This window comes from Myotis nattereri, assembly GCF_964212035.1.
Source record: "Myotis nattereri genome assembly, chromosome: 1".
NCBI classification, from domain to species: Eukaryota; Metazoa; Chordata; class Mammalia; order Chiroptera; family Vespertilionidae; genus Myotis; species Myotis nattereri.
The window spans coordinates 96574319-96589441 of record NC_138075.1 but is presented as its reverse complement, the minus strand read 5'-3'; the positions used below and the strand labels follow the sequence as shown (position 1 = coordinate 96589441).

At 38.8% G+C, this 15123-nt stretch overlaps 1 protein-coding gene across 1 annotated transcript in view; it reads right to left on the bottom strand.

The window, feature by feature from the left end:
* Positions 1-15123, bottom strand: part of ODAD2 (outer dynein arm docking complex subunit 2) — a gene marked incomplete at its 5' end in the record, with an annotated part of 240053 nt that overhangs the window by 54322 nt on the left and 170608 nt on the right. The window contains 2 exons of the mRNA XM_081099802.1: positions 7448-7669; positions 8896-9084. Coding sequence (XP_080955928.1) covers positions 7448-7669; positions 8896-9084 — 411 coding nt within the window. The remainder of the gene's footprint in view (positions 1-7447; positions 7670-8895; positions 9085-15123) is intronic.

Genomic DNA, 15123 nt, shown 5'->3' with positions numbered 1-15123 from the left:
TGTAAATATCTGATATGCAGGGTGTATTTTCATTGTTACAAATTGAACATAATTAAAGCATAGTGATTAATCACAAAAACAATATGTAATTATATATGTGTTTTCTGATGGTCTTAGGTGACCCCTGTGAAAGGGTGGTTTGACCCCAAAAGGGTCACGACCCACAGGTTGAGAACTGCTGCACTAGATCATATGGACTTAATTGACATCTTCAGAACATTTCGCACCAAAGCCATGGAATATACATTCTTTTCAAGTGTACATGGGACATTTTCAAAGATAGACCACATATTGGGTCACAGACAAAGTCTCTCCAAATTCAAGAAGATTGAAATCATATCAAGCATCTTCTCAGATCACAATGGCATAATATTAGAAATAAACTACAATCAAAACAATAAAAAAATTCAAACACTTGGAAGCTGAATAGCATGCTATTAAACAATGATTGGGTTACCAAAGAGATCAAAGAAGAATTTAAAAACATCCTGGAAACAAATGACCATGAAAACAAAACAATCCAAAATATATGGGACATAGTAAAAGCAGTCCTGAGAGGGAAGTTCAAAGCATTACAGGCCTACCTCAAAAAATAAGAAAAAATGGTAATAAATTATCTAACTCTACAACTTAAAGAATTAGAAAGAGAGCAACAAGAAAAGCCCAGAGTGAGCAGAAGGAAGATAATAATAAAGATGAGAGCAGAAATAAATAGCATAGAGACTAAAAAGACAATACAAAAGATCAATGAGACTAAGAGCTGGTGTATGCATGCATATAAGCGTAAGCAATAGATGTGGACAACAGGGGGTGAGGGTGAGGGCAGGATTGGGGGAATGAGAGGACATTGGGGGGGTAAAGACATATTTGTAATATCTTAATCAATAAATGGGGGGAGAAGAAGAAAAAGAAACTAAGAGCTGGTTCTTTGAAAAGATGAAAAATATTAATGAACCTCTAGTCAGGCTCACCAAGAAGCAAAGAGAGAGGACCCAAGTAAACAAAATCAGAAATGAAAGAGGTGAAAAAACAACAGACCCCACAGAAATACAAAGGGTTGTAAAAAATACTATGAACAATTCTATTCCTACAAACTAGACAACCTAGAGGAAATGGACATATTCCTAAAAAAATAAAACCTTCCAAAACTCAATCAGGAAGAATCTAAAAATTTCAATAGACCGATAACTATGGAGGAAATTGAAGCAGTCATCAACAAGCTTCCAGCAAACAAAAGCCCTGGACCAGATGGCTTCACAGCAGAATTTTACCAAACATTCAAAGAAGAACTAAAACCAATCCTCCTCAGACTATTCCAAAAAATTCAAGAGGAAGGAACACTTCCAAGCTCTTTCTATGAAGCTAGCATTACCCTAATACAAAAACGAGATAAAGATAATACAAAGAAGGGGAATTACAGACCAATATCCCTCATGAACATAGATGCCAAAATACTCAACAAAATTCTAGCAAATCGGATCCAGGAGTACATTAGAAAGATCTTACACCATGACCAAGTGGGATTTATCCCAGGGATGCAAAGATGGTACAATATCTGCAAATCAATAAACGTGATACATCACATAAACAAATTTAGAGATTAAAATCACATAGTCATATCAATTGATACAGAAAAAGCATTTGGAAAAATCCAACACCCTTTCTTGATAAAAACCCTCAGCAAAGTGAGAATAGAGGGATCATACCTCAACATGATAAAAGCCTTATATGACAAATCTACAGCCAACATCATACTCAATGACCAAAAACTAAAACCATTTCACCTAACAACAGGAACGAGACAGGGATGCCCACTTTCACCACTCCTGTTCAACATAGTACTGGAAGTGTTAGCCATAATAATTAGACCAGAAGAAGAAATAGAAGGTATCCAAATTGGAAAAGAAAATGTAAAACTGTCATTATTCACAGATGACATACTTTACATAGAAAACCCTAAGGACTCCATAAAAAAAATTATTAAACTTAGAAGAAACCAAGATGGCAGCATAGGTAAACACCTGAAATTGCTGCCTCACATAACAACTTCAAAAATACAACTAAAAGACAAAATGGACATCATCCAGAACCACAGGAAGGCTGGCTGAGTGGAAATTCTACAACTAGAAGAAAAGAGAAAAGCACACTGAGACTCAGAGGAGGTGTGGAAGTAAAGTGCAGAGGTACGGAGGCATGTGCGGAAAGAGTTGGCAACTGAGGATGTGGTTCTTTTTCAATCAAGACAGAGACACAAGCTCCCGACAGCTCTGTACTCCAGTTCAGGGCAAGTCTCTGGGGACCCAGACTCATATGGGGAGAAACTGGACTGTCTGGCATCAGGCGGAACTCAAGGGCGGCTTTCTCTCAGAGGTGCTTGCAGCAATTACTGCAGGACACTGAGACCCGGGTCCTCTTAGGGCAGGGCTAAGGATCTGCCATAGCTGTTTGCTCCACCCTGTTGACTCCCTGAGAACCCGCCCCATGCAAGCTGTGTGCAGAGGCTTTTGCATATGAATGGCCTGGCCCTTTGCAATCTAAAATTACTAAACAAACTGCAGCTGGGTCAGAGAGACCCAGAACATCCAAAAGAAGGCCCAAGGCCCCACAGCAGCATTCATTGCTTCACAGCTGGGCCTCACCTGGGCAACTCCAAACCCCAAACAAGGAAGAGGAATCTGCAGATCTCTCCGTAGCTCCTGCTGGGTAGCCTCATGCAGAGGCTAAATTAGCACCTCCTTAGAGATCCAAGAGCCAGTGTACCCAGTGGTCAGAGTGGGACCATCCAGATTACAACTCCTCAGATCCATAAGGGCACACTCAGGGGGCAGACTCAGTGAGCACCAAAGCCCCACTGAAGCAAGTATTGCCCCAGAAGGGTGTCTCCAGCACAGAAGTCCTCCCACCATAGACACAGCTGATCCTCACAGCCAAGTGGCCTGGAGGTCAATTCCTCCCAGTGATACCAACTACAATCAAGGCTTAACTACAACAAGACTGTGCACAAAGCCCACAAAGGGGTGCACCAAGAGTGTCCACCTCAGGTAATTGGGAAGGCTGTGCCACTGGGCTCTATAGGACACCTAGCACAGAAAGCTACTCTATCGACACAGGGAAGCAGCCAAAATGCAGAGACAAAGAAACAGGTCACAAATGACAGAAATGGAGGAAAGCAAACTACTGGATATAGAGTTCAAAACCACGGTTTTTAGGTTTTGCATGAATTTTCTAGAAACCACCAATAAATTTAGTGAGACCCTCAATAAATCTAGTGAGACCCTCAAGGATATGAAAAAGGACCAACTAGAAATGAAGCATACACTGACTGAAATAAAGAATATTATACAGAGATCCCACAGCAGACTAGAGGATCGCAAGTATCAAGTCAAAGATTTGAAATACAAAGAAGCAAAAAACACCCAACCAGAAAAGCAAAAAGAAAAAAAAATCCAAAAATATGAAGATAGCATAAGGAGCCTCAGGGACAACTTCAAACGTACCAACATCCGAATTATAGGGGTGCCAGAAGAAGAGAGAGTGAAAGATATTGAAAACCTATTTGAAGAAGTAATGACAGAAAAATACCCCTACCTGGTGAAAGAAATAGACTTACAAGTCCCGGATGCACAGAGAACCCCAAACAAAAGGAATCCAAAGAGGACCACACCAAGACACATCATAATTAAAATGCCAAGAGCAAAAGACAAAGAGAGAATCTTAAAAGCAGCAAGAGAAAAACAGTTAGTTACCTACAAAGGAGTACCCATACAACTGTCAGCTGACTTCTCAACAGAAACTATGCAGGCCAGAAGGGAGTGGCAAGAAATATTCAAAGTGATGAATAGCAAGAACCTACAACCAAGATTACTTTACCCAGCAAAGCTATCATTCAGAATTGAAGGTCAGATAAAGAGCTTCACATATAAGAAAAGGCTAAAAGAGTTCATCACCACCAAACCAGTATTATATGAAATACTGAAAGGTATCCTTTAAGAAGAGGAAGAGGAAGAAAAAGGTAAAGATACAAATTATGAACAACAAATACATATTTATCAACAAGTGAATCTAAAAATCAAGTGAATAAATAATCCGATGAACAGAATAAACTGGTGAATATAATAGGATCAGGGGCATAGAAAGGGAGTGGACTGACAATTATCAGGGGGAAAGGGTTGTGAGGGGTGTGGGAAGTGACTGGACAAAAATCGTACACCTATGGATGAGGACAGTGGGGGGCGGGTAAGGTCAGAGGGTGGGGTGGGAACCAGGTGGAGGGAAGCAATGGGGGTGAAAAAAGAACAACTGTAATAATCTGAAAAATAAAGATTTAATTTAAAAAATTATTAGACTTAATAAATGAATTTGGCAATGTAGCAGGATACAAAATTAATGCCCAGAAATCTATGGCATTTTTATACACCAATAGTGAACTTACAGAAAGAGAGATTTAAAAAAAATTCCATTTACCATTGTACCAAAAAATTTAAGATACCTAGGAATAAACTTAACTAAGGAGGTAACAGATCTGTACTATGAAAACTATAGGACACTGAAAAAAGAGATAGAGGAAGACATAAATAGATGGAAGAATATACCATGTTCATGGATTGGTAGAATCAACATCATCAAAATGTCCATACTACCCATAGCAATCTATAGATTCAATGCACTTCCCATTAAAATACCGATTTCACAGACCGAGAACGAACTCTCCAAAAATTCATCTGGAACAAAAAAAGACCCTGAGTAGCTGCAGCAATCTTGAGAAAGAAGAACAAAGTAGGAGGGATTTCAATACCAGATATCAGCTGTATTACAAAGCCACTGTTCTCAAAACTGCCTGATACTGGCACAACAACAGACATATAGACTAATGGAATAGAACAGAGAACCCAGAAATCAACCGAAACCACTACGCTCAATTAATATTTGACAAATAAGGCAACAGCATACAACGAAGTCAAGACAGTCTCTTCAATAAATGGTGTTGGGAAAATTGGACAGCTACATGCAAAAAAATGAAACTAGACGACCAACTTACACCATACACAAAAATAAACTCAAAATGGATAAAGGACTTAAACGTAAGACAGGAAACCAGAAAAATATTAGAGGAATCCACAGGCAGAAAAATCTCAGACATATGCTGAAGCAATATCTTCACCGATAAAACTCCTAGGGCAATAGAAATTAAAGATAAAATAAACAAATGGGACTACATCAAAATAAAAAAACTTCTGCACAGCAAAAGAAACCATAAAAACACACACAACACAATAAAACAAGAAAGCCCACTGTATGTGAGAACATATTTGCCAATATTATCTCCGATAAGGGTTTAATTTCCAACATTTACAGGGAACTCATACAACTTAACAAAGGACAATCCAATCAAAAAATGGGCAATGGACCTAAATAGATACTTTTTGAAAGAGGACATAAGGATGGCCAAGAGACATATGAAAACATGCTCAAAGTCACTAATCATCTGAGACATGCAAATCAAAACAACAATGAGGTACCATCACACACCTGTCAGAATGGCTATCATCAACAAATCCACAAACGACAAGTGCTGGAGAGGATGTGGAGAAAAAGGAACCCTCCTTCACTGCTGGTAGGAATGCAGACTGGTGCAGCCACTGTGGTGAACAGTATAGAGTTTCCTCAAAAAACTAAACTCCCATTTGACCCAGTGTTTCCACTTCTAGGAATATATCCCAAGAAACTAGAAACACCAATCAGAAAGGATATATGTTCATAGCAGCACAATTTACCATAGCTAAGATTTGGAAACAGCCTAAGTGCCCATCAGCAGATGAGTGGATTAAAACTAGTGGTACATCTACACAATGGAATACTACGCTGCTGTAAAAAAGAAGGAATTCTTACCATTTGCAACAGCATGGATGGAACTGGAGTGCACTATGCTAAGCAAAATAAACCAGTCAGAGAAAGATAAATATCACATGATCTCACTCATTTGTGGACTATATAATGAACAACATAAACTGATGAACAAAAACAGATCCAGAGATAGAGAAGCATCAATCAGACTGTCAAACCTCAGAGGGAAGGCAGGGTAGGATGGGAGTTAGGGGATGAGATTAACCAAGAGACTTGTATGCATGCATATAAGCCTAACCAATGGACACAGACACCAGTGGGGTGAGGGCATGAGCGGGGGAGGGAGGTAAGGAAGCAATGAGGGAATAAGGACACATATGTAATACCTTAATCAATAAAGAAAAAAAGAGAATTGAATGCATACAGTAATTTTTAAACTAGAAATGTCTTTATTTTTAAAGTGATAATGAAGACCATTATCATATAAAAGTGAGAGCATTTATAACTCGGTAGCAACTTGGAATTAGTAATAATTTACTTTGAAAAATTGGTACTTAGTTTAAAAGGGGCTTTTTATGCCAGTTTTTTGCTTGAATTAATTTGACTTATGTGCTATATGGTCAGACATATACTGGAAATTTTGACATACTTATATGTAAATTGGGGTTAATATTAGAAAAATTACCATCATGTTAAACTACAATATATTTGAAGGATAAATTAAAATAATTTCTTCAAAAATTATCAATTGTTATTGTAAGAGTCTAATCCTCCTAAGATGTTTCATGTTTGGCATGTGTAAACTTGACCAGATATGATTAACTGGAAATTTTATTAACTCTTGTTTGAAAGATTAAGGCCACTTTGGGCAAGTATTTCAAAATTTAAATAAGTTGTCATAGCCTCCAATTGAGATAATAAATAGTATATTGTATAAGGAAACAAGCTATATAAAATAACTAATACTTAAAATCAATTTTTCTTAATACATGTAAGCTGTTCATGAACTCTTAAGTATTTTTATATTTAGTGTCATCAAAAGATTCCCGTCAGAAGCTCTAGGCATTTTCTATGTAACACATAGATACATTACAATCTATGTGCAGAAACTCTCCTACTTGCATATTGGTTAAAGGCAAAAGAGAATTTGAAACCCAGATATATTTTTGAAAGAAGCATGTCTTTGAATTGTCCTTTCCTATTACGGTTCAGACTGTCAAACTGCAGACTGGTTGCCGTTTCAGTCAGCTCCATTGCCATTTAGTTGGTGCCTATATTTCATTATTTAAGTGTTAAATAAGTAACATATTAAATCCAATTATGAATGCCACTGATGGTTCATACACTGTATATTTTCTTTAATAAAGTTCAAATTACAGGATGATTATTTATTTTACTGAATACATTTTATATTTGACTAGAAAATTCTCCATGCAACTCTTCTGCAGCATAGTCCATGATATTCAACAGCAGCTATGATCCAACAAGGAGACAGTTTTATTTGTCCAAATACCCCCTTCGGTAAAACCTTAATGTTACTTAAGTTTCTTTTCAGACTACATTTGCCTAACTTGTATGAAACCACAAAGCCAACCAACTGTACCTTGACTGCGCCGTTCTCATGCATGGTGATGCAGTTATCGGCATCTTCTGAGAGTTGGTACAAGGCCTGAGCTGTTGCTCGATGCACATTGGCGTCATTCGACTTCAGGTAACGCACCAATGGAGCCACTGCCTTGTTTTCACCAAAGGCCACTCTGTTTCTGCCCCACATACAGCAGCATGAAATGGCTTCTGCTAGATGACGCCTGAGTTTATCGTTATTCTGCATAAAGGAAATGAATGGTGGTATGATCCCGAGAGATCATGTTTATGCACTAAATGTTTATTACCCATTAAGATGCCAATGAGTCAGGAGAGAACAGCTAGCTAGATACTCAGGTGCTGTCTTGAAGGGAACTCGTATTTTGATGGGTCACCAATGGACCAGTTTCAATCCTAAATTCTCATTTTATGAACTGAACATTCTCAGTGAACTCAAAAGTGATCCTCCCTGCTCACCTGGTATTAGTTACTGGTATTTACCTGATATTATTATTATTATTTACTCCAGGCTCAATTTCCTTTTGAGTAAATATTCTCAACACAGAATTACAGATCCACAAGTGGTTTAGTAATAAATATAATTAAAGAATATAGGACATTCTCAAGAGAGCATTTTGCTTAACTGGGATAAGTGGGTTAATTATACTTTATCATCCTAGGATTACTGCTTCATCAGTAATATACCTTGGATCCCAAGAGGGAGAAGACAGTGTAGCATACAATGACGTATTTTGAGTCTGCCATTTCCTTTCTGTATTCTTTATGCCATTATATTCAATGTCTAATTAATTGTGTAGGTATAATATAACTGAATAAGGATACAATTTTCTTTTTATTGATTTTAATGTTTGCTTGTTCAAGCAACAACTTGGTGTCCTTACCTGAATCTGGTGGATATTTTTAGGAACTCAGAATTAGGCCCTCTAGACCCAGCATCTTTCCAATGATTGAATTTCATCTCCATGACTTTCTGCCAAGTGGTAGTCCAAGCTATGCTCAAATACTTCTGGTCATGGTGAAGTCATTACCTCTCAAGGCTGTTTATTCTATCTGACACAGCTCTGAATAACTAGTACAGTGACTGCCAAAGTCTGCTAGCTCAAGAACGTCACTGATCCAAGCTTGCTAAGCTGGGGAGGCACATTTAATTTCTAAAGTTAGCATGAATAATTATCTTAGGTATATTACTAATGATGCAAAAATGATAGTTCCTATTTCTACAAGAATACATTTGTTACCATTTTACTTGCCAGTGACAACAGCCTTTATTTTACAAGGATTTTTAACACTGTAGTAGTCTCAGAAATTAAATGAATTAACCCAAATCTCATACCTATAAGTGATGGATATTAAACCCAGGTGTCTGACCATAAAGCACATTGCTTTTGCCTCTATACCATGACATCTTATGACAATATGCACTTAAAATAAAAAGATGTTACTTACTGTATTGGCTAGTTTGGACAATAAAGGGACAACTCCATGATCTGTAATGACAGCTAAATTTTCTTGATCTTTTGCTATATTGGTAATAGCAGCACATACACTTGCCAAAACTTCTTTATTATCTGATTTCAGTAAATTGACAACAAGTTCCAAACCACCAACAAAAGAACGAACCATTTCTCCAGCATCCTAGAAAATAAAAAAAATAGATATATATACTAATAAAAGGGTAACATGCTAATTAGACTTGGTCAACTGGCCATCTTCCAGACATCCGATTTCCTTCTGAACAAAGCCATGGTGGTGGGGGGGCGAGGCAGAGGCAGTTAGGGAGCAAGACCATGCTGGCAGGGGAGAGCAGTTAGGGGCGAGACCAGGCTGGCAGGGGGTTAGGGGCAACCAGGCCGGCAGGGGAGGGCCATTGGGGGCAACCAGGCCGGCAGGGGAGGGCAGTTGGGGGTGAACTGGCCTGCAGGGGAGGGCCATTGTGGGGGTCCAGGCTGGCAGGGGAGGGCCATTAGGGGCAACCAGGCTGCCAGGGGAGGGCAGTTGGGGGCATTAGGCATGCAGGCAGGTGAGTGATTAGGAGTCAGTGGTCCTGGATTGCAAGAGGGATGTCTGAGGGGTCCCAGATTGGAGAGGGTGCAGGCTGGGCTGAGGGACACCCCCCCATACACGAATTTCATGCATCAGGCCTCTAATCTATATATATAAAAGCCTAAGTGACCATTGCAAACAAATGACCGGAACAACCAGTCAACCAGTCGCTATGATGCACACTGACCACCAGGGGGCAGATGCTCAATGCAGGAGCTTCCTCCTGGTGGTCAGTGTGCTCCCACAGTCAACCTCCCATGGCTGGCCAACCTCCTGTGGTCCCTTTCCCTCACTGGCCAACCTCCCATGGCCCCTCCCCGCAGCTGGCCAACCTCCTGTAGCCCCTCCCCCTGGCCAGCCAACCTCCCTTCCTCAGCTGGCCAACCTCCTGTGGCCCCTACCCACCCCCCTGCCAGTCAGCCCCAATTGGCCCCAATCACCAGCCAGGCCAAGGGACCCCACCCATGCATGAATTCATGCACTGGGCCTCTAGTCAATAGTAAACTAATATTTAGCCTTTTTTAAAGCAAAAAGTAATGATAAAGCTGTGAAGTACACCCATGCCATTAAAAAACAAATTCAGTTTAATTTATTTCTATATTATACCTAATTTCTATGTATTTATATATAAATTATGTGTGTATATAAACATACATACACATAAATTAGTTTCAATGAATATTTATTGAACAACTCATATGAGTTAGATGTTAACAAAATACAGTTGAATCTTATAATTTGCAATAGTTATGTTCTTTAAAATCACCACAAAGTGGAATTAGTGAATACTGAACCAGTGCTCCTAAGGGAAATACAGCGTTAGGTTCCTGCCGGTCTCTGTGTTTCTCTTTAAAGGCATATTTCATATTTTTTTTCCTTTTTATTGAATTTATCAGGGTGACACTGGTTAACAAAATTATACAGGTTTCAGGTACACAATTGTACAACACATCATCTGTACACTGTATTAAACAAAGTGAACTAACAAGCAAAATAGAGACAGATTCATAGGGAGCAGGCTGACAGCTATTGCGGGGGTGCTCATTTGTGTGGAGGGATTGAGTAAAAAAATAAAAAAAACCCTCATAGACACAGAAAACAGTGTGGTGATTGCCAGGAGGAGGGGTGGCGGGGGGGGGGGGTAGTTAAGGAGGGTATAAATGCTGATAAATGGTGATGGACAGAGGTTTGACTTAATTCATTGACATTGAAACACACTATAGCCTATGTTTGAATAAAAAGCTTATCTAGCACACATATTTTCTCTGTAATGCACATGACAGCCTTCCTGTGCTTAGAAACACTAGAGAGTAATTTAGAACTATTCTTGTGGGCCATTTAAAACAGTAAAGTCATAAAAAAAAATGTGACACTAAGTAGACTACAAAATGGATGCTTACTATAAAAGCTGAAACAAGATGGCAGAGCATCATCTTGTTTGACCTCAGCTGAGAACATGCATATTGGGCAACTCAAATTTCTCCACGAATGACCAAGAAACTGGCATGAATATTGATTTTGCAGTCACACAAAAAGTTTAGCAAGTAGGTGAATTCCTGAGTAATTCAAATCTGTGAATAATATGGATTGACTATGTATACCCTTTTGCCATCATGTTGCTTACAATCTGTGGGGAACACAGGCATTAAGAAATTACAAGTTTAATGAATAGCCCTAAGGGAGAAGAGGTAAAGAGACTGCAAATACATCTAACAAGGGAATCTCGACTGGTGTGAAGATTTGAGGACTGCCTCCCAAGAAGACGTTTGTTAAGCTAAAGCCTGACACCTGAGGGGGATTCTGGATGGAGGAATCATCATGAAATATAGATCTAAGAGTGAGAGAGATGACTTTTCTCTAGTTCACAATGGTAAGAGCATAAAATAGGAAAGAAAGAATGGAGGGGATGAGACTTAAGAGGTGGGATCTTGACAGGTCTTATAAGCCTTGTTAGAGAGTTTGGAGTTCCTTTTCTGAGCATGTGAAAGCCAGTAATGAGGTTTACGTGTGGAGGAATGTGAGGTGGGAGGAGATTTTATCAATTTTGTTTCTTGGAAGCTCTCTCGGGATTGCAAGGTGGGGCAAAGAGTGGTGCTGGGAATTCAGAGACTGTTTCACTGATTCATGTAAAAGGTAGGAATAGTTTAGATCAGGGGTAGGGAACGTCTGGCCCATGGGCCATTTCAGGCCTGGGAAATCATTTGATCTGGCCCTGCCAAGGCATTAGGGGTGAGTTAATTAAATGTTTGACTAAGTATAGAAGGCTAATTTTTAAGTTGATAATTTTCTATGGCCTGTGAATGATGTTTTAAATATCCAAATGGCTCTTGGCAGAAAAAGGTTTCCCACCCCTGGTTTAGATGAAGGTAAAGGTCTAAGCCTGGAGAAAAGGGTGTGGATTTGTAAGGACTGATTAGAGAAGATAAAGACAAGTGGTTCAATTATGATTCCCACATTTCTGGGTTGACCTAGTGGTGCTAATGTTGGACAGGCAGGGTTTTATTTTGTTTTCTGGAGCAGGGAAGGGTGATAGTTGGTGGAAAAACATCTAATTTGGATCAGGTGCCCAAGAGTATTTACGTGGAGACATCCAAGAGTCAAGTGGATATATGGGGTTGGGGCTCAGGAAAGAAAACCATGGCTGGATCTGTAGACTTGGAAGTCATCCGCTTAAAGATTGTAACTGAAGTTAAGAATGTGAAAGAGTGAAGAGTGAGAGAGAAGTGGCACTGACCCAGTGTTCAAGGTGTGGGCAGAGAAAAAGAATTTTGCAGAGGAACCTGAAAACAAATGGTTGAACAGAAATCCACTTCCTCTGATGTATGATGGTGGCTGTGTAATGTGCACTAATTATTTCTCAAATTATAGAAATTAATATCTTTTGAGTTCTAAATATATATCAGGCACTTTACATAAATTATCTCAGCTAAACCTCAAAATAACATGCTAAGTAGATATTATTTCCATTTCACATTTTAAAACTGAGGTTCAAAGATGTTGAACCTCATAAACCGGATTGTGTCCTTCATCAACGCTGGGGCCATGTTTTTGTAAACTTAGTGATCTTTCTACATCATAAATCTGATCATCTAATCCCATAGCTGTCTGATCTTTCCACAGCTCCCCATTGCCCTAAGGATAAAACTCCAGCCCACACATAGCTTCCCAGCCCTTCATAGTGTGCCCCAGGCTTCCCTGCCTTGCTTTACCTACCTTGATTCCCCTTCTCCAATGCCCTTCACACACCCTCTGCCAGTGGCTCCCCACAGGAATTAATAACCAGAAACCTGGCACTCATTCCCAAAGAATGTAATTTATTAAGTCTGGGGTGGGGCCCATAAAAAACATCTGGATTCCTAAAAACTCTCCTGGTGAGCCTGAACCGCAGCTTGCATTGGGAACACTGCTTGTGCATTCATGTCCTCAAATGTGCTTCTTGCACATGTCTCCATGCTTTGCACATGCCCTTTTTGGCTACTCTCCCATTAGCTTGGGAATTCCTACACAGCTTCAGCTACTAAGGTACCATTTTCTTCAGGAAGTCTTTCCTGAACCTCAAGTCTGGGTTAAGCTGTTCCTACCTGATTCTTCTATATTATACTAGCACTTACCAGTATATGCAATAGTGGCTTGATTGTTTGCTTTTACCTTGAACTCTAAGTTTCAGGAGTGTAGAAACCCTCTCTTATTTACTGTTGTATATCCAGTACCTATGCCAGTTTCTGGTAGTAAGTACATATGCTCAATTAACATTCATTGAATCTGATTATATACAAATTTGCAGATATAAAAGGAAACTTTCACTGAGGGTACAACAAAAAACCTAAGCTTCCAGTAAATGGTAAAGGAAGAACCAAGTCAGGATCTTCCCAAGTGTAAGGGCAAAGAATCTTTTCCCACAACCTGTTGTTTCTCCCAATTACTATGGGAAATGATGTCAGCAATATTGTTGACCTTGTTCTCAATGTCAAATTTAAATACAATTTTTGATAGGACACACTTCCAAATTATAATATATTAATACAATTATTTAATTGCATTTTTTTTCTAAAATTCCACAGTACATTTTTTGTAATGCAAAATAAATTAATATACTTTCAACTGTTTTCTACATTGTCACCTTTTTACACTTCTACATATTAGAATGCAATCACATCAAAAGAATGTAATTTAATCCAATTTATTGTAAAAAGAAAAATGATAATTGGCAGAAGATTTGAATCCAGATATGTCTAATCCCAAAGCCACTCTACAATATTATGATTATGTGAATTCTAACCTCATAGTTGGTCTAAATGAAGTTGATGCACATGTAAATTCAAAAGCAAAACAATGACTCTTAGAATTTCAGGGAACTTTAAAAGTGTAGCCTAAAAGCTCAACTTTTCTAAGAGATGTTATGTGTCAGTAATCTAATACATTTGTCAATTATGGAATTACTGAACAATATTTTTCTCAAGAAAACTAGAGAAATTCTGGAAAGATAATGGTGGCATAGTTTTTTTATTTTTAAAAACTACAGTTAACATTCAATATTATTTTCTATTAGTTTCAGGTGTACTGAATAGTGGCTAGACAATCATATATTCTTATAAATTGATCACCCTGACATTTCAAGCACCCACCAGGCACCATACGTAATTATTAAAATATTATTGATTATATTCCCTTTGCTGTATTTTACATCCCCACAACTATTCTGTAACTTCCAATTTGTACCTCTTAGTCCCTTCACCTTTTTCGCCTGTCCCCCCAAACTTCCTCCCCTCTGGCAACCATCCGTCTGTTCTCTTCATCTATGGGTCTGCTTCTATTTTGTTTGCTCATTTGTTTTGTTGTTTAGATTCCACATATGAGTGAAATCATATGGTATTTGTCTTTCTCTGACTGATTTATTTCACTTTTCATAATACCTTCTAGGTCCACCCATGCTGTCCCAAATGATAAGATTTCATTCACTCTTTGTTATGATGATATAGTACTTTAATCTCCCTAAAAAGCAACTAGTATAGCAAAACAAAACAAAAAAAGGGGGGGGGGGACAATGTATACAACAATACTAGGTGACAAGGAGTTTCTACCAACCCCCAAATACAAGCAGGTTGAGACAAACTACTAACCACTACAAAATTCACATGCCTAAGACAACGCCAGAACCTGCGGAGCGAAGGCTTAGAGAATGCCCCAAGAGCCAGGGAAACGGAATTGCCTTTAGGTCACACAAGAAAGCTCACAGCAGCAACAGTGGCCCGGAGTGAAATCTCAGACTTTGGCTTGATGGTGCTGGAACATTCTGTAGGTCTGAGTCCTGTGAATTCTTAAAACTACAAACTGAAGCCCTCTCCTAAAACAAAGCCCTGTACTAAAGAGAAACTACTCAGGGTTGCATCCCAATTGAGCAAGACTAGGACAATGGGATGAAGAATGAGTGAGTACAGATAAAAAAAGAGGAGGGGAGCAAAGGTGTCTGAACCCACTCTCCATCACTGTGAAAATAACAGAAATGATATCCTGAGAACAATGAAATTAGAAATGCTACTCTGTCCCACATCTCTCTCTCTCTAAAAGATCATGAAAACTCACTTCACTTAAACATGAGCAATAGAAAAAGATTATAATCAATTTCCATAT